The 21017-nt window shown below is 35.3% G+C and overlaps 1 protein-coding gene across 1 annotated transcript in view; it reads left to right on the top strand.

Annotated features, from left to right (window-relative positions):
- Positions 1-21017, top strand: part of GNAI1 (G protein subunit alpha i1) — an 81889-nt gene that overhangs the window by 43446 nt on the left and 17426 nt on the right. Inside the window, exons 2-3 of the mRNA XM_069462615.1 lie at positions 10778-10820; positions 10911-11052. Of these exons, the coding sequence (XP_069318716.1) occupies positions 10778-10820; positions 10911-11052 (185 nt within the window). The remainder of the gene's footprint in view (positions 1-10777; positions 10821-10910; positions 11053-21017) is intronic.

Here is a 21017-nt window from a genome sequence, read left to right as displayed (position 1 = left end):
TAATTAGTTTAGTGAGGAAGGCATGTTGAAAGCCAAGATAGGCCAAAAGCTAGGCCTCTTGTGACAAACAGCCAAGCTGTGAATGCAAAGAAGTTCTTGAAGAAAATTAAAAGGGATACTCCAGTGAACACACAAATGATAAGAAAGTAAAACAGGCTGATTGCTGATAGAGAGGAAGTTTTAGTGGTCTGGATAGAAGTTCAAACCAGCCACAACTTTCCCTTAAGCCACAGCCTGATCCAGAGCAAGTCCCTAACTGTCTCCAATTCTGTGAAAGCTGAGAGAGGTGAGGAAGCTACAGAAGAAAAGTTTGAAGGTAGCAGAGGTTGGTTCATGAGGGTTAGAGAGAGAAGCCATCTCCATAACATAAAAGTGCAAGGTAAAGAAGGAGCAAGTGCTGATGTAGAAGCTGCAGCACGTTTTCCAGAAGATCTAGCTGAGATCATTGATTAAGGTGACTACAGTAAATAACAGATTTTCAATGCAGAAAAAATAGGCTTATATTCGAAGAAGATACCTGCCAGTAGCCTTCTGTTGTAAGAAGATGCCATCTAGGACTCTCATAGATAGATGGGAGAAGTCAGTGCTTTGGCTTCGAAGCTTCAAAGGATAGGCTTACTCTCTTTTTAGGGGCTAATGTAGGTAGGGACTTTTAAGTTGAAGCCGGTGTTCATTTACCCTTCTGAAAATCCTCGGGCCCTTAAGAATGATGCTTAGTCTATGCTGCCTGTGCTTTACAAATGGAACAACAGAGCCTGGATAACAGGACATCTGTTTACAGCTTGGTTTACTGAATATTTTAAGCCCAGTGTTGAAACCTGCTCGGAAGAAAAGATTTCTTTTAAAATATAACTGATTAGTGACAACGTACCTGATCATGCAAGAGCTCTGTTGTTGATGTGCAAAGAGATTAATGTTGCTTTCATGCCTTCTAACACAACATCCTTTTTGCAGCCCATGAATTGTGGAGTAATTTCAACTTTCAAGTCTTACTATTTAAGAAACACATTTTGTGAGAATATAGCTGCCATAGATAGTGATTACTCTCATAGATCTGGGCAAAGTAAATTGAAAACCTTCTGGAAAGGATTCACCATTCTACATGCCATTAAGAACATTCACAATTCATGGGAGGAGGTCAAAATATCAACATTATAACAGGAGTTTAAAAGAAGTTAATTCTAACCCTCATGGGTGACTTTGAGGAATTCAAGATTTCAGTGGAGGAAGTAACTGCAGATGTGGTGGAAATAGCAAGAGAACTAGAATTAGAAGTGGAGCCTGAAGATGTGACTGAATTTCTACAATCTCATGATAAAACTTTTAACAAGGAAGGAGTTGCTTCTTATGGATGAACAAAGAAAGTGGTTTCTTGAGATGGAATCTACTCCTGGTACAGATGCTGTGAACATTGTTGATATAACAACAAGGGATTTACAATATTACATACATTTAGTTGATAAAGCAGTTTCAAAGTTTAAGAGGATTGGCTCCAATTTTGAAAGAAGTTGTACTGTGGGTAAAATGCTATCAAATACAACAGAAAAATGTTTTCTGAAAGAGTCAATTGATGCAGCAAACTTCATTGTTTTAAGAAATTGCCACAGTCACCTTAACCTTCAGCAGCCACCACCCTGATCAGTCAACAGCCATCAACGTAGAGGCAGGACCCTCTCCCAGTGAAAAGATTATGACTCGCTGAAGGCTCAGATAGATGGTTGTTAGTATCTTTTAGCAATTTAAGATATGTATATTGGTTTTTTTAGATATAATGCTATTGTACACTTAATAGACTACAGTAGAGTGTAAATATGACTTTTATATTTACTGGGAAACCAAAAAATTTGTGTGAGTTGCCTTATTGCCGTATTCGCTTTATTGCAGTGGTCTGGAACTGAATCCATGTTTCTGAGGTACGCCTGTGCCAAGGTATAAAAAGTTCATAGAAATGACTTCAGATTGCACATTGTAATCAAACTTTCAGAAGTTACCCCTTTTCAAATTTTGGTATAGAATAAGAGAAGACTATCCACAAATATCTATAAATGCTCTTCTCTTTTTGAACTACATAATTACTTGAAAATGGGTTTTCTTCGTATATTTCAACCGAAGTATATTGCAGTACATTAAATGCTAAAGTAGATATGAGAATCGAACTGCCTTTTATTATGCTGTTTGCAGAAATGTAAAAGTGCTACTTGTCTTGCTATTTTGGGGGGAGGGAAAATGCAATTTCATAAGACAGTGTATTTGTTTTTAATAGCTAGGTTAGCAACTTAATAACTACATTATGATCATTAATCAAGAAAAAAAGAGTGGACCTTTTTCTTCGTCAGAGATGCATGGTTCTCAATCTTTACATGCATCAGAATCACTTGGAGGGATCGTTAACACACAGATTGCTTGACCCAATTTTTAGAGTTTCTAATTCAGTAAGCTCTGGGTGGGAGAATATCCTTTGTAACAAATTCCCAGGCGATGCAGATACTGCTATTATATTAATACTTTGATAAAATGACAGTTCTGTTTCTTTAGATTTACTGGGCAAACTTGTTTTAGCTGCCATTTGGGATGGAAAAAGATTAGAATTTTTAAAAGATAAGTAATTCAGGAATCAAGACAATGACTAGAAGTGTCCTTAGTTACCAGAAGTGTGAAAATTACTTAAAATTAAGCATAATAGTTTGTCAAGAACTGTTCAGGATCTGAGGTTTTCCCCTGCTTACAAGCTAACAAATTAGCCTACCGCCGTTTCATGGTTGCTGACAAAAGACATGAGATTCCTGGTTCAGAGACAAAAAAGGACTGTATTAGCGCAATTATGCTAGAGAATCAGCATTTGTGGTGATTTTCTAAGCCACAATCTGTAAGGGGAACATGAACAGTTCCAGGTGATGGCTACATAAGCAGTGGGTTATGTTATAGTACGGGAACCTTAGGGATCCCAATTTTTTTTTTTAAATAATGCACAGTAAGGCTGCCTTGCTGTTGTCCCAGAGGATACATTATCTTTATTATGCTGGATAGTAAACAAACCTTCCTTTTGCTGTAGAGGGAGACATTATCTGTGTCTTCCAAGGTTGTTTTCTGTACAGACATCCTTGAAAAGGTACTTAGGAGCAAAGGTAGTTGGTACCTCTGCTCACAGATGTTTGCAAATGTGAATAGGCCATGGAGAATTGTAGCTTGGCATAGGAAAAGTTGAAAAAAATTGTATATGTTATCATTTACTGGTCCTTAATAGTAACAGCTTAGCAAAAACATGAGAACAATTAGACGTGAGCTTTAGACAAAGCAATGTATGATTTCCTGATGAAGAAATAACATTCTCCCTTGTGCAGTTCTAAATTATTTTCATAAATATATGTAATTGTCATAGGAAGTATAATTATGTATGTTTATACATCTTACATGAATATAAAGGAAAACATTCTTATAAATTATATATATATATAAATTTTAAATGTAAAATTAGCATTGATTTAATATGACAAGTAATGATATGTTAGCCACAATAAATTGCACTTGCAATATGATTCTTTTGATTTAAACTCTTCTACAGTGGGCCCTACAATGAGTTAATTTTCCCATATCTTTTTCTACCTAAACTTCTCTCAATTTCTTTTGGACAGCACTTGGTGCAAATGCATCATTAACCTCCTTTGTTTTTCCCTCATTAGTTCAAGATAATTAAAGTAATACTACTTGGCATAGGGTTAGTCCTGACTCTGGGTCCACCCAACAGACAACAAACTCATAACTGGCTCTCACAGCTTGGAAATCAAGGTGGACTTGTCTTCAGTTATGACTAGAGTGACATATTTCCTGCTTTGCCAGGTCAGTCCTGGTTTACCTGTGCTTGCTTTAACTCTCAAAAGGGTCCCAATTTGGAGGGAAAATTATATGTTCTCTCTGACTATGGGTTCATTTAAAGGTTCAAGGAGTGCTGTCTCCTGTCCTGGTCTTCACTCAGTCTCAGTGCTGTTTCCCTCTGTTTTGGCCCCGTCCTTTAATGGCATCCTCCATTTTGTGATCATGGAAAATAACTTTTTGGGGCAGGTTTCACATCCTTTCAGTGTTGTGATCTTTCTTTATAGCTGGTACATAAAAGGCCAGGAAAGGAATCTGGTGTCTAGGTCTCACTCCTTTGTGGGGAGAAAAATCACTTTATCTGAAGTGCTGCTTTTGTAAGTTTTTATATATATTTTATATTATATATAAATATATTTGTAAAATGTTTTATTCAATGAGGAATTTTATTGCCGATGACACAATTCTGATGGGCCAGCTGGAAACACTTGACACCTTCTTTAGTGGTAAGGGAGCAGGTGATGGACAGCCTAACCAGATGGAGTGATGGATGGAGAGGTCCCCAAGATACTACATTTGACACTTGCCTAAGTATCTCAGGTAGTTTTAAAAACACACTCAAACATAGACCTTGAAATTGGATGACTCTGTTCAGATGTACGGTGGCATGCAAGTGACTCAGAATTTCTTAAGTTATTTTTAATCACTATACAAATAGTCCATCAAGAATATGCTGTGGCCTTTGGACCTTCACCTCGTGGGTCTGTGTATTTGAATTTTAGGAACGTAGTCTGTCAGTTCAGTTAGCTGAATGATCTATTTGAATGGGCTGGCAGGAAAGAGCTTCAGGTGCCCCACACAATTCTTTCTTTTGTCCCACCTTTCTAGAGTAGCCTTGCATGTGCATTCATTCTTTTTTTTTTTTTTAATCATTATTATTACATAAATGCATTCTTTCACAGTTCTGCAGGCTAGATGTCCAAAATCAAGGTGTCTGCAGGGTTGATTCCTTCTTTTTCTTTTTTTTTTGACAAATAAAAATTATTTACAGTGTAAATATGTTTTAGTACCTGGATACATATATGATTAAATCAATCTAATTAACATATTGATTACCTTACATACTTATTTCTTTGTGGTGAGAACATTTTAAGATCTGTATACTCTTAGCAATTTTCAGGTATACGTGCTGTACGATAGATTTCCAGAACTTATTCATCCTAACTGAAACTTTGTACCCTTTGACCAACATCACCCCAACACCTCTGCCCCAAGCCCCTGGTAATCACAGTTCTGCTCTGAGTTTGACCTTTTTAGACTCTACATACTGTATAAGTACAATTATGTGGTATTTGTCTTTCTGTGCCTGGCTTCTTACTTAGCATAATGTCCTACAGGTTCATTTATATTGTCACAAATGGCAGGATTTGCTTCTTTTTAAGACTGAATAGTATTCCATTGTGTGTGTGTGTTGGTGTGTATCACACACATTTCCTGTATCCGTTCATCTGTTGACAGACGTTTAGGTTGATTCCGTATCTTGGCTATTGTGAATAATGCTGCAGTGAACACGGGAGTGCAGATATCTCTTCAGCATACTGATTTCATTTCCTTTGTGTGCATTCATTCTTGCTCAATGTAATAGTGTGATACCTGCAGCAGAAATGAATGGCTCGGGGAGTAGTTTTGTGAGGAATTAAGATTGGGGGAAATGGGGTTATTTTGAGGCTTTCGATTTTGGATTTGTTGTTTACAGCCATTATCAAATTATTCTTCCATCCCAGAATGTCAGATATATCCCATATGTATATAAATATTTATTTAAATATAAGTTCAGAGCTTCTTATAGCGAAATAGGAAAGATTTTAGATTATTACTCCTGTTGGGGAATGAAAATTAGAAACAAAATCTTCTCCCAACCCAGAAATCCTCTCCACAAAACTAGTAGTGAAATAAAACATTTTTATTGTTAAATAAGCATTAAACCAGAGTCTGACATGCATCACAGGCAGTCTGCTAAGAGATTGTGTAAACAAATCTCACCCCCTCATATAGCCAAGCCAATACAACCCATTACTTATGTGTTTACAAGATAAACAATGACTGTGTCCTCAAGAGGACTTGATGGCACCTTTTGTCACACATAGTTCATCCTAACTTTACTGTGGCAATTGGGATGACCATCTGTGTTAGCTAATTGGCCTTGAGGAGAAACAATCTTTTGTCTTTATGATTGGAGGTAGTTTTGCATCTAGGAGCAAGGTGCCATGGAAGTATTAATATCTCCCTTTATGTTTACATTTCAAAGAGAAGCTGACAAAGGCCTATTTAGTTTTCAAAAGGATATATTATATACATTTCAAAGAGTGGGGAAAATATTTCCAGTTATAATTTTTCTAAAGTAAGTGCTATTAGGCAGTGGTCCCCAACCTTTTTGGCACCAAGGACCAGTTTCATGGAAGATGATTTTTCCATGGGGCATGTCGAGGGGATGGTTTTAAGATGATTTATGTGCAACCTAGATCCATCGCATGTGCAGTTTACAATAGGGTTTGCACTCCTATGATAATCTAATACCACCGCTGATCTCACAGGAGGCAGAGCTCAGGCCATGATGCGGGCAGTGGGGAGTGGCTGTAAATGCAGATGAAGTTTCTGCTGTCTCGCCCACTGTTCACCTCCCGCTGTGCGGCCCAGTTCCTAACAGGCAGAAGGGGTACCAGTCCGAAACCTGGGGTTTGGGGACCGCAGCTGGAAGGAAAAGGAGGGGAGGGAAATTTTTACCCTTACTTTCAATAGGGAGAACTAAACCTCTTATTTTTTATTTATATTTGCCCTTATGCCCCCTTTGTTTGCTTCTGCATTAAATATAAGGGTCTGGATCTTATTAATCTTATAATAGCACTATGATAGACAAAAGTGATTTTAAACGAGCTTTTAATTTAGTTTTATTTCATTTAAAACTGAATTGCAGTTTAGTCTTATTCAGTGTTAACATTTTAAATTATTAAATTCTACATAAAAATTGGGATTTCTTAAAAGCAGAGTGGTGGTATCAGGAATTTAGCATAAGATAACATGACTAAATCACTGTGTTATACCTGAACAGCCTTTGATGTTGGGCAGCTTAGAACCCCAAAGCCAAGAAATAAATGATATAAATGTGACCCTAAGCAGAAAGTTGAACAAAGAATTTTCTTCAAAAAAAGTATTTCTTTTCTGAGGTCAGAGATGTTTTTGTTTGGTTTTGTTTTGCTTTTATTTTTAAGAAAAAAAAAACTTTGCCAGCAGTGAAAACTTTAAAATTTTCTGTACTATCCCTCAACAAAATCAGAGGCAGATGCTGTTTGACTATCATTTTTATACTAGTAAATTACATAATTCTATTCAAGGAATTAGAGTCTAGCAGGAGTTACTTTACTTAGGTCCTGATTGGTTTGCAGTTTTTCCTCTTCCTCTCCCTTCCTTTCCTTATCCTGGCTCAGCTCGATTCGTTTCCTTTCATGGATCCTATGAGTAGGCTGCCGTGTGTTTGAGACCCCAAACTGCAGATGAGTTCCCTCTCTGCGTTACTGTGGTAGTGCTCCTTTGCCCGTACAGCATCTGTATGGTGCAGTCTTCTCATTTGCCAAGCTTCACTTCACATACCTGCTGGGCTCAATATTTTCTGCCAACCACTTCCTTCTTGCAGGAGACCCTAGGGAGGGCTCCTTCTCAGTGTGCCACTTTTGCTTCATAGTCACGGGCCGCCCATAACCATAGTGCACACACTCCCTTCCCGCCCCTCTACAGTCTCACTGCACAGTGACCAGCTTGTTGACAGTTCCTTGGCAGGCCACTCAGTCACCTTGACCAGCCATGCCTTGTGCCTGTAAGTAGTGTACACTCTGATCTTTCCTGATTGACAGATGTTATATATTCCTTATTTTTCTTGAAGTTGCTTTTGGTAGGACGGGAGCACCGTTTATCCCACTCTGGATTTAAGTGAAAAGTAGGAGCAGGCTGGCTGACTACTGCTGGGAAAATGTACCTTTTCCCCCAGCCCATGCCCTTCCGCTCCCCCTGTGTTGGTTGTTTTTTTTTTTTCCCCCCAATATTTCTTCCTGTTAGCCTCTCAAAAGTGATTGTGCTGACTGAGATTTTTAGAGAACAACCATTAACTCCTTCCTGTATATATTGTATGGAGAGAATGCCAGTATTTAGAATTTTGAAACCGTAACCATGTAGTATTTGTAATTTTCCTGCTAGGAGTCTCACTGCTTGGAAGTGAGAATTGAAAACTAATCATGTAAATTGCTAAGCTTTGAAAGATTTTTGTGGGATTTCTGCCTAGGAGATCTCTACTCCACAAAGAGTGCTTTGTGACTAGAGAAAGTAGAAATCCAGTTAGTATGACTGCCATCTCCACTCTCTAATGTTAAATAGATTTCAGAACTTTTTTGAACCACTAGCCATTGACTACATGCTCATTGCAAAGTAAGCTAATTGTCTCACATTACCGATTATTTTAAGAGCTATAAAATGATTAGAACTTAAAGATAATGTCAGGAAATCAGGAAAATTTTTGTTTTTTTCTTGTTAAGATTTAAAAGTTCTCAACTGTACATATGTAGTTCAACTGGAAACTGTCTTATTCTTTACTGTTTCTGATTTTCTTCCTTGTGTGGCTCACCCACCCCACTAGGTTATATTGCTTGAGCCTTTCTCTGGGCCTTTGAATTTTTTCACTAACAAAATGGACCATGGGCGGCTGTTCATCAAAGCTCATTATGCCTGTGGAATGAGCACCCTTGTGTATGGATATTGGGAACTAGAATATCCGATCATCACAGCATGGCAGCTGCTGACTCAGCTTCCAGCACTCTGGAAACCCAGAGCTGTCTCTTGAAGACAGTCATGCTAGAAACTGTGTCGGTTGTGTTACTTGGGTGGACTGCCCCTGGATTAGAGAAATGCGTGAGCCATAATGCCTGCAATTGTGCTTTTCACAGAGCTTTTCACATACACTGTTGTTGATTAATAAATAAAGGGTTGTTTATCTTGGAATTGTTTTTATTGGCAGATACCCTGAAAGATTCAAAGGCTGTCTGTAAATGAAGAATGCCCTTGTTGTTTATTCAGTGCCTTGCTTTTCTATTGTGTGAGGATATTTTGGGAAAATTTCCTGAATATCAAACCACAAGTAAAATTTAGGCAGTTTTATCCCCAGATTTTCAAATAGACCATTTCACTACAACCTGTTTTCAGATGCCTCTGATTGAATGTGTGTGTGTCTGTCTGTCTGTATGGCTGGAGGGCAAAAAGGGCAAAAGGAGAGATGCAGCCCAGAAGTTACAGTCTGGGCTGTAGTCACCATCTAATTGTATCAGTCACAAATAGCTTTCATAAATCCAAGGACATTTCTGGTTGGTTGACTGCATGTCTAGCACAAGCTAGCTGCTGAGAATTCAAATATAAACATGTGCAAAGTGAGAGGCGGCAGCAGTCACACGCAGAGTGGGTCAGGAGAGGTTGACAAAGGAGGTAAGTTTGGTGGTTGGTAGAAGATCACCAAGGTGGCAAGAGCAGAGCAAACTGCATTTTGACAGTGGAAACAGTGTGTTTGAAGATGTGTGGCGTGATCAGCAGTGGGTGTTCTTGGAACTATAAGTTGTTCAGTAATGCTGAACATAAAGTGCTGTAGGAATGGCCCTGGGAAAATGGGAATATGGGCTTCGGTACGGAAAATCCTGGGCCCTGTCTCTCAAACAATAATAAATTCCTCTAGGACATGTGAGGCCAAAGGATAGTTTTGTCATATCTTCCGTAGCTTGTGTCCTGTGCTCAGATGTTCTCAATATCCAGCAATCAAGAGGAGCCTGACAAATCATTGATCTAATTTGATATCAGGATAGCGGCTGTTGTTAAGTGGGAAGGCTACTTAAGAGGTCCCTAATTTTATAAGTGGCCATTTCACTAGTAGTATTTTCATGTTGGGATAACATAATGGCAGGGACTCAATCATGAGGAGACCCTGTGTATGGAGAGAGTGAGGGAGAGTTTTGAGAATGGCTTCTGGCTTTATGACTTGCATGACAAGAAAAATGAAAAAACAACTCAGGAGGAAACATTAATGTCCAGCACACCAGTGCATCCCCAGTGCCAGCAAATCATGTTGGCCATGTATTCGGTGTTTAATGATGGTGATTTAACACACACTGCGTGAGACATAGCTATTCGAACATCTGATATTTTAAAATTATTTTTCATGGGGCCTCTTGGCACCACTGCTGTACTTCACAAGAACCAAAGGTTAAAATTAAGATAATTGGTCAAGCAGTTAAAACACCTTCCGATGGGGAGCAAAATCTCAGATAAAGCTAATTTATAGTGAGTCAATTTAAGTTGTAGAAGATGGAACTTTTTTAATGCTTTAGAGAATATACACAAAGAACAATGAAAGCGTTTTTTCAGTTGAGTTTTTTGAATTTATTATGAAGTAATAGGCAGATGGGACTTACGAACCAAAACAGCTCATTTTATTTATTTAATTTTTAAATCAATTTTGTATGTTTAAGGTATAAAACATGTTATAAGATGGATACATCAATTTATAGTAAAATGGTTACAACAGTGAAACAAATGAACATATGCAATGTCTCATAGTTGCCCATTTTCCCCCCTGTGGCAAGAACAGCTATAATCTAATTTAGCAAAAGTCCTGAATACAATACACTATTATTAACTGTAGTCCTTATGTTGTACATTTGACCTTTAGACTTGTTCATTCTAATATTTGCTGCTTTGTCTCTCATTTTAATATAAAATAAAATGGCCCTGAGAGAGAGAGAGCGCACGCACACACGCGTGTGCTCGCACAGCAGGATGGGTAAAGGGAGAGAGAGAGAGTGTGTGTGTGTGTGTGTGTGTTGGAGATTGTATATAATTAAGTGATGATGATGAAGTTAAAAATCTTTCTATTTTTTAGGTGCTGGTGAATCTGGGAAAAGTACGATTGTGAAGCAGATGAAGTAAGTAGATTTAAACATTAAATTTGTTTTCTATGTTTACCTTTCCATCAAAGGAAATTAAGGTTCCTTTTTTCCTTTTGTCTTGTTTAGAATTATCCATGAAGCTGGTTATTCAGAAGAGGAGTGTAAACAGTACAAAGCAGTAGTCTATAGTAACACCATCCAGTCAATTATTGCCATCATTCGGGCCATGGGGAGGTTGAAGATAGACTTTGGTGACTCAGCTCGGGCGGTAAGTTATTAAGTTTGTTGGAACAGGCCTGATTGATGAGTAAACAGAATAACTTGCATGTTAATATCATACTATGTAAAATAGGCATGTCAGCTAGCAGGATTGTTCTATAAAAGGAGTGGAAAGGATAGAAGTGAGTAAAGTGAGTTGAGTGCATTAGAAATGTGAGTGAAGTAAGAATATATAGGATTGTATACTCTTTCGTTTATAGCTATGCTTTCGTTAACCAGATGATCAACTGAATAATCACTTTAATACTTTCTTTATAGCATGTTACATTAGGTACGCCTGTATCCCCATAACAATTTTTAGTAGATAGTACTGGGTAAACTGCTTATACTGGCCCTCTTCAAAATCTGTTTCTATAATTTGGAATGCTGAAATGATGTAATTATTTATATTCATGCCAGACTAAAAAGCAGTCTAATCTTGAAAAATGAAAACAGTATAAAAGTTTGCTTACTTTGGAATAGGAAAATATTGGCTATGAAAAAATAAGTACAGAATTTTAGAGCTAAAGGAGACCATCGGAAACAATCTAGTTCCATCCCTTTATTTTGCCGAGAAAGAAACTAGAATATTTGATAGAAAGATTGCCATACAGCTAGTGGTAACCAAGGCACTATGCTTGTGCTTCCTTATTTGGACCAATAAGTTGTTTCAGTTGGTTTGAAACAGCCCTGAACCAACCCAGAGGATACCTTCTTTTTTTTCCTTTTCCCTCAGCTTCTGTTTGATTGCTTAATCTGTTTATTTCAAGTTCGTTATTTGTGTATAGCTCATGCTTTACTATGATTCTTTTTTTAATGAATAGCATAAAACTTGACCAAAAACCTTTAGCCAAATCCCTAGCTTAATTTTTTAATATTTTTTATACAAAGTAGATGTATTACTATGTTATTATTACTATGTATTCTTATAGTTCCTTTGTATTTTTATGCATTCAATATATGTATGTGCTATCTGCCTACTAATACTATGAAGATTTTAGTATAGCGACTATAACTTTTTCTTTTTGTCTTAGTGTCAGCTAGATTTTTTACTTATACAAGCCCAATTCATACTTAATATGAATGAAAAATGAATGAAAGGATCATTAGGGAATATGCGTCAGAGAAATCGGTAAAATAAACCTTATTTTTTAATAAGTTACTTTAAATTTTTCTTATAAGTTACTGGGCCATATTTATTTGCTAAGGTTTTTATTTTAAACAAAGATTTAAAAGCTCAGTGTGATTCATTAAAATTTTTCAGGTAGACTTCAAGATCATTTTTAATAATTTAGGCATATATCATTTATTCATTCAACAAGTGCTTTTTGAACTCAAAAGCATTTGCTGAATGAATAAATGATAAATGCCTAAATTACAGATTGAATGGGTAGTAGATAAGGCAAAAAATGTTCTAGATATAATCAAATCTTGTTTCACAAAAGACAATTTAGAAGAATGTTATGAATAATTATTAAAAACGATCTTGAAATCTATTTGGAAACATTAATCACACTAAGCTTTTTAATCTTGGCTTAAAAGAAATATACAGAAGGGAAACACTCTTAGATTAAGGAGAAAGAATTAATATAAATTGCACTTTATAGCAGTTCCAATTACGGTAATTTAAACCTTTTATCAAATTCTCATATACAGTATTCTGCATTCAGATTTTATATATGATTATAAGAGAGAAAATTTTGGTAGCCTCCATTTTAGGAGATAATGAAGGGTCAGTGCAAGCAGCTTTTATGAGTTCTTTTTCCTTTTCAAATTTTTCTCTCAAGAAATACTGTTTTTTCCTCCTTTCTTAAAAATTTTTTTTAACCTAACTTGGGCTTCGTTTCAGAACTGGAAATAACTACTTTCTCACCATAAGCTTTTTTTTTTTTTTTTTTTAAACTGGTTTTCTGATGCTTAGGAATCTATATGTGGGACTGTTTTGCTCATCTTTAGTCCCACTCTTTTTAGACTCTTTCTGGCTATTCCCCAGTAACTATTTTCTTCCTACCTTCAGACTATTACTTCTGTTTGCTTTAGCCATCATTAACTCATTCACACAAACATCTTCATGTTCTCATGTTGCTTCTGAGCAGTCCACTCCATGTTCTGTGTTGCCTCGCCTGTGTATACGCTTTTAAAATACTACTCAGCTTTTGGACTTGTGCTAAGGAAGACCAAGATGAATTCATCATGGCCTGGACATGAGGAAGGGACATTTGAACCTAGTATTGAAACGTGAATAAGAGTTTTCTAGACAAAAATAGGGAAAAAGCATTCTATGAATGTGAATAAGAAACAATATATTCAAAGGCAGTCAGTATGTTTCTATTTCTAAAACATCAGTTACTGAAAGTATTAACACTGAGTTGAAGGTTAACCAGATATTTAATTTTGATAGATACCACAGATTTACTTTCTAAAGAAAAGCAATGTGAATCATCTTTTCTAACAACCATGCATCAATGTCTATTTTCCCAGAGTCTAGCCAACTCAGATATTAATGTTACCAACATTTTAATTTTAAACATCTGATGAATGAGAAATATTGTCTTTCTTTTTTCTTCATTTTTCTATTGTTGGTTTTTAGTGAAGTTGAGAATTGCTTTAAAACATTTTGTCTATTTGTATAATATTTCTCCTGTGAACTCCTCTTAGTAATCTTTACTTGGTTCTATTCGGTTATCCTTTTCACAGTGATTCGTTTTGGCTATTAGGGATATTAACCCTTCATTATATATTGCAGATATTTTTGGCCAGCATATTTCTTTTACTTTTTTGAAACAGTACTTTTCTTGTTGCGGAACTATTAAGGTTTTCATAATCAATTTTGACTTCTCTGTGTTTTGTTTCTTGTTAGAAAGGCAGTTCTTCAACTTGCAATTATTTTTAAAATTTTCCTTACTGTTCTAGAGTGCTTATAGTTTATTTTTTATATTTATCTCTTCATGTACCTGTTAATGTTATTTCTATTTGTTGCTAGATTGGATCTAAATAAATTCTATAATTTGATCATCTCTTGCAGTGCAGCCACTTATTAAATAATCAGTCCATTCCTCAGTGACTTGAAAATGCTACCCTTAGCATTAAATTGGGTGTGTTTCTGGGAACCATTTTTTTAATTGATGTATTAGTTTTTTTCCCACATCAGTCACTTATTAAATTACTTAACCTCTAAGCTTGTTTCATCATAATAAAATGGAAATAATGATGACATCTACCTTGTAGGGTTATGAGGAATAATGACATAATGAATATTAAGCACTACCACATGCCTTGGTCATAACAGATGCTCAGTATATGTTGTTGCTGTAATTATTGTTGTTATATTTTATAGTTGTGCTATATTATTGTCAGAATCACATTATTTTAATTTCTGTCACTTCATAGAATTAATTGATATTTGGTAGAGTGAGATACCCCCATCCCATCCTATCATCCTTTTACCAGAAATCTAGAGTTATCAAGCATTTCTCTTCCAGATGAACTTGAGAGTCAGTTTAATTCCCCCAATCCATAATTCCCCCCAAATTGAAATAAATCCCAGTTCCCCCCAGGATTTGTTTTAATCCTGTTGAAATAAAACAAACAACAAAAGCCTGTTGGTATTTCGATTGGTATTACATCTTATTATGTAGGTTGATTTGGTTGAGACTGAGTAAAAAGATGTAAAATTTTAAGAAATGGTGACTGATTTTCTGTGGTTTGCTTTATATTTGGCAGTTACTGGATTTGCAAAAGAGTTACACAATAGTTATTCAAAATGAAAAGAAACAAAATTGTTTTCAAGGCAGGCATTGAGCAATCAAATTTTATGCCTAATGTCCTTTCAAGACTTTCTCAAAATGAGGGTTGTCTATCTGTGGATGATAATATATTGATAAATCAGATTATTATGTTTCTAATAATGTGAAGTTTGAGAATGTAAGGGCCTATTAGCATGTCTCAGGCACTAGGTATGTCAAACAGTGGTGCTCAAAATGTGGTCCATGGATCACAAGAATAAGCACAAAATCAGTATTAGAAATTAAGGGTAAATGTTTAGATGGTTTCTATCAACTGACAGTAATTTCTATGTTAACTCTGATAGTTTTAAAAATACGGATTTATATTTTGTATGTTATTTGATTTTATTTTTCTGTTCTGACATAGATTGGAAACAAATAAAAATAAAACAAAACACTGGTTCTTCATCACAGATAGTTTGAGAAGCACTTAGTTGGAATACATTAGGCCAAGAGGGAACAGGAAACCTTGGTTTGAGTTGACCTAACCCGTCTTTTCCCCCGAAGCTTCAGTATGCTCCTGTATAATGGCCACTTTTCTGTTCCAGTAATTTTGTTGCTAATTTTCATTAGTTTATGTGTGTCTGCCACATGGTCAGATTGCTTTTGAGAAAGGTGGTATCAATTTGCCTTCCTGCCAACAGTTATGAGTGCCTGTTCTTAGCACTCCGGCAGCCAAAATTCAGGAGCCTTCGATTTAAAAAAAATCTTTGCTAACTTGTTATAATATTAGTAAATTATATGTTAATTTACTCTGCATTTTTAATTTCTAGTGTGATTGTACAGTTTTCCATATCTTTATTATTTTTATTTCTCTGTGTGTGTGTCTTGTTCCTTTATTCATTTACCCGTGGGAATCTTGGTGTATTTGATTATCTGTTTTCTTTGTTATATATACATGTGTATTATCCTTTTGTCCACTAATACAAATGTTCTCTCACATTTTGTTTATTGCCTTTAATGTTATGGTAACACTGTATTTTTTTTTATTTATTAAATCTATTATTTCTTCTTCCGTTATGTTTAAATATAGAACATTCTCTCTCAACTGAAGATTTACCAAGTATTTATGCTGTTTTTAAAGTTTTTTAGGGGAGTGAATTTTAACATTTGTTTCTGTTTGCTCTTTAATCCCTCTGAAACTTGTTTTGTTGTATGCATGGAGTAAAGATCTACATTATTTTGTTTCTCTTCAGGTGGCTATCTAATTATCCATCAGTGTTTTTTAAATTATTGTATCCTTCCCTACTGATTAATCTTGCCCACATTTATCATTGTGTGTTCAGATTTGGGATTTTTTTTCTCCTATTGATCTACATTAATACCAAACTGTTTTACATCATCAGTCAGTCCCCAACTTTTTTGGCACCAGGGACCAGTTTCATGGAAGACAATTTTTCCACAGACTGGGGGAGAGGGGATGGTTTGGGGATGATTCAAGCACATTACATTTATTGTGCAGTTAAACCTCTCTGCTGATGATAATCTGTATTTGCAGCCGCTCCCCACAGCTAACATCACTGTCTCAGCTCCACCTCAGATCATGAGGCATTAGATTCTCATAAAGAGTGCACAACCTATATTTCTCACATGTGCAGTTTACAGTAGAGTAGGGTTCATGCTCCTATGAGAATCTAATGCTGCCCACCCATCTGACAGGAGATGGAGCTTATGCGGTGATTCAAGTGGTGGGGAGCAGCTGTAAATACAGTTGAAGCTTTGCTTGCCAGCCCGCCACTCACCTCCTGCTATGTGCAGCCTGGTTCCTGATAGACCACAGACCAGTACCTGTCTGCGGCCCGGGGATTGGGTACTGCAGTTCTACGTATTGTAGGCTTTTAATACCTGATAATATCAGCCCTCTTTCCCCAGTCTTTTTCAAAATGTTGCTAGTTATTTTTGCTTGTTTCTTCCAGATGAATGTTTGAATCATTTACAGTAGTATTCTGGTTTATGTTTGAAAACTAAGATGAAGAAACTTACAGTTTTTTATTATTTTGATTCTGAGAGATATTGACGTAGTGTGTGGCAAAACAATGTTAACTATCATTTCCAAACTAATGTGTGCCTCTAGCACAGTTTATTTCTACTTCCCTCAATTCACTTATCACATATTTCCATATCTTTTGACAGCAAGTTCTGGTGTTGATACAAAGAACACTTAAACATCAATAATACTCCATTTTATTAATTTAAAAAAGTATGTCTGTACATTTAAAATAGATTTATATATTTATAAGATTTATAAATATATGCATAAATATGTAACAAATTCATAAGTAATTTCCCTTCTTGACATAACGCATGCTTCTTGCTAAATTCACTAAAATTTAGTCCAAAATTTTGCTCTCTGCAATTTAGATAAAATTAAATTATTTTATTTTTAAGCTTTTTCCTCCTTTTGAACAATTTTATGGGAAAAAATTAAAATGATTTATTATTTCCTTGCCTCAAGTCATTTATAATTTGATTACATTTGTGTTTTTAGAGAAAATGTGTTTTATATTTATGTATTTTTTAAAAGCAACTCTTAAATATCCAATATTGACACCATAAGCCATGGGCTGATGAATTCATTAAAGTTCTTAGGAATTTCCTTAAGGGTACACTTACTTGTATAAGAATAGTATAGGCTGTCTTAGACTTATAGGAGTGATAATAAATGCTGTAAAAATGTGGTAGGTTAAACATGTAAATTGCTAATGTTGTTAATGAAATGATTAAACTACACTACATTGAAACAGAATTTCCAATATATCAGTCATGTTATCAACGTATTATCCTGATGGCCAAAGTTGCAAATCTATCATTATTTTTTAACACTCCTTTATTATATTATTTAGCTTATATTTTAGAAGGGCTTGCTGATATTTTCTATTTAAAGTCTTACTCTGATCCATAAATTCTGTCTTCTATATGACAATAGTCATCTAGCCTTTGCTTAAAAACCTCTATCTGCTTCCCTTTTTTGTTTTTTAGATGGCTTTGATTGTTAAAAAGTGTTCCTCTTATTGAGTTGAAATCTGATATATTTTGCTCCAAGAATGTTCCTTTTTCTGTTCTGTAGCTAAACAGGAACTCTACTCTTTCTTACCTTTTATGATTATTAATATGTCAGATGACAGCCATTATGGTCCCTCGAAGTCTTCTCTTCCCCATCCTGGGAAGACTATTCTGAATTCTTATAATGTTGGTGACAGCTTCAAAGAAAATGTACAGTCACTAAATAAGTACAGTATGCCAAATGTTCCCTGACCATCACTGGGAAGGGGGACCTATTAATTTGTCTCTTGACAAAATGGCATTTCATAGCTCCTTTTTGAGTCTCAAAGTACTCACTTACGTGAACTGGAATTTACATTCTGTAAATCATCTTATATTCTTTTAGTTATTAGTAATTTGAAAACATTTACCTTAGCTACATCCAAGGACTTTTCCTTGCTATTCTCAAATAGATTACCTGGCAAGTAACATTTCTTTCTTTTTAACACCACAAAAGAATTCCTTTAAACTGCTTTACTAACTTGTAGCCCTCTTGACCAGACTCCAGTCTTCTCTTCAGTAATCCCCATCCTTTTTCTTCCCCATGTCACACTGTTTTGATGCACTCGTGTTTATGTTTGTAAATGTTCTTAAGTAATTTTATTTCACATAAATCTTGCAAAGACCTCGTTCCATGGCAAGATAAGATCATTTTCATCGTTCTGCAGTTTTTAAATTAATCCTGTTTTAGACAATGACTAATTAATTGTTGACTTACTAATTTATATGATTAGGTGATTAATTAGCCATGGGACTTTAAATAAGTTGCTTAAGTTCTCTGTGCTTTGGGATCTTTTAATACTAAACAAAAGATTAGGTAGAATAATTTCTACAGTGCCTTCCTGCTCAAATTTATTATCTGACAGCTCATCTGCAGACATCTGAATGTTCTGCTAATGACATGGAGGTGACTACTCCAATTTTTCAAGGAGAATAGGCTCTTTTATTAATTCATTTTGTGAAGGAGAGACTTTTAAAGAGTTATTTGAGGTTTACAACTTGATGTTATGAGATACATATAGATAGTAAAATGGTTACTATTGTGAAGCATATGAACATATCCATCATCTCACATACTTTTTTTGTGTGCCAAGAGCAGCTAAAATCTACTTATTTAACAAAAATACCTAATACAATTTTATTGACTATAGCCCTCATGTTGTACATTAGTTCTCTAGATTTGTTCATCCTACGTATCTGCTACTTTCTATCCTTTGAACTACACCTCCCCATTTTCTTTTCCTCCCACCTGCTTGTGGTAACCACTGTTTTGTTCTGTTTTTGGATATTTGACTTCCCCCCTTCTTTTTTTTAAACCTGAAGGACATTATGATAAGTGAAATAAGCCAGACACAGAAAGAAAAATATTGTATGATCTCACTTATATGTGGAATTTAAAAAAAGAAGAGACATTTTTGAATGCCACAGAGAGAGTGAAATTTATAAATATAACTTCCAGAGTTTATGTCTTTTCGTCAGGCCTTTTCCTGAAAGGTTGAAGAGAATGTGATTTTATGAACCATACCGTAGGGCATTAGTTGTTTCTGTCAAAAACTTTATTGAAATTGAATGAAGATATTATAATGAAAGCTCATTTAAAAACGTAGGTGGTACTTTTCTAAAATAGGGAAATTATGTTTGATGAAGTTTAATAAATAAAAATGGTCAAATTCAGAAATTTCTCATGTGTAGGTAATTGTTTGGAAAATTGAATAATTGTTTACTGGAATTAGGTTAATGGTGCTAAGAATGACTTGAAAGCATGTTATGTGGGGTTTATTCAGGATATTATGCACGTGTTGCTTGCTTGCATGCATTTCTCTTGTGATTTACTAAAAAGGGAAACATATGCTTGAATAATATGTTCCCATGCTGAGAGACTTAATTATTTTCCATGATGGGTTCCAGCTGAAAAGAAAATTTTTCACAAATTGGCAACGGGGTAAATTTATACTGTCAGCTAGTACACTCTGCTAGCCTATGTCACTAAATGCTGCTTCTCTTCTGTACACCTTATCATAATGTGTGCCATCACTTCATAAGCATCTGCTACATTTTGGAAGAATGCCTCTTGAGAGAAATTAGGCATCATCCACCCAGTTAACATAAAGCTACATTTCTCAGGCTACAGAGAATTCTCTGAAGCTAGCAACATCACATGTCTCTCTTTTTGTATTAACTGTTATTACCTGGAGACTAGAGTTATATTACCTGCTATGGTAGCTGCCACCCACATGTGGCTACTGAGTAGTTAAAACGTGTCTAGTCTGAATTGAGATGTGCTTTAGGTATAAAATATGTGCCAGGTTTCAAACACTTAATACATATAAAAAAAAGAATATGGACTATCTCATAATAATTTTATGTTGATTACATGTTGAAATATTTTTATATAGGTTAAGTATGTTGTTAAAATTAATTTCATTTGGCTTTTTTCCTTTACTTTTTTTAATGATTAGAAAATTTAGATTGCATTAGTGGCTCACATTATATTTCTCTTGGACAGCACTGATCCAGAGTGATTAATTACTTGTAGATCAGAATAGCTGTAAATATTAGTAGCCTCAAAATTTAACTTTGTATACAGTATTTCTTAATTTTATAAATTTTTGTGTGCTTTCTTCTGTTCCCTGTGAGTATTTCTACTTCAACTGTGTGCCTATGTTGTTTTCTATGCCTGGATCAACAAACACCTGCTCCCAACTCCTGCTCCACTGAGTTTAATGTGTGCATACTTTAAGGTCTCCTGAAAATCTCAGGCCATTCCATGATACTGTTCTTGCTTACTCCACATTGATTTCTCTCTTTTCTGAACTTATTTTGTGCATCTATAAAGTATATGAGAAAGCTAATACCTAATTATATTTAAAACTCATCTCTAAAGGTGTGATGTATTTCATAGATTAGAAGCATTTTGGGAAGGGAGTAGCAAGACATAGGTTCTTCTGTTTTCTCTAAAATGATCCTCTTCAGTACAACAAGCTGTAAGTGAATAGTTGGTTAATGTTCCCTTCATGAGTTACAACTTTAGTGGTTCTTCAGCTTCCTAATGCCTTGGGAGATATTACCAATACCAAAAAACATAGATTTATGGTTTATAATTATGCTCCTTTGGTTAAGCCAATTTTTAAGTGGTACTTTAGAGAAA

Source organism: Eulemur rufifrons, chromosome 29 (assembly GCF_041146395.1).
Source record: "Eulemur rufifrons isolate Redbay chromosome 29, OSU_ERuf_1, whole genome shotgun sequence".
NCBI lineage: Eukaryota > Metazoa > Chordata > Mammalia > Primates > Lemuridae > Eulemur > Eulemur rufifrons.
This window is presented reverse-complemented; position numbering and strand designations above follow the sequence as displayed.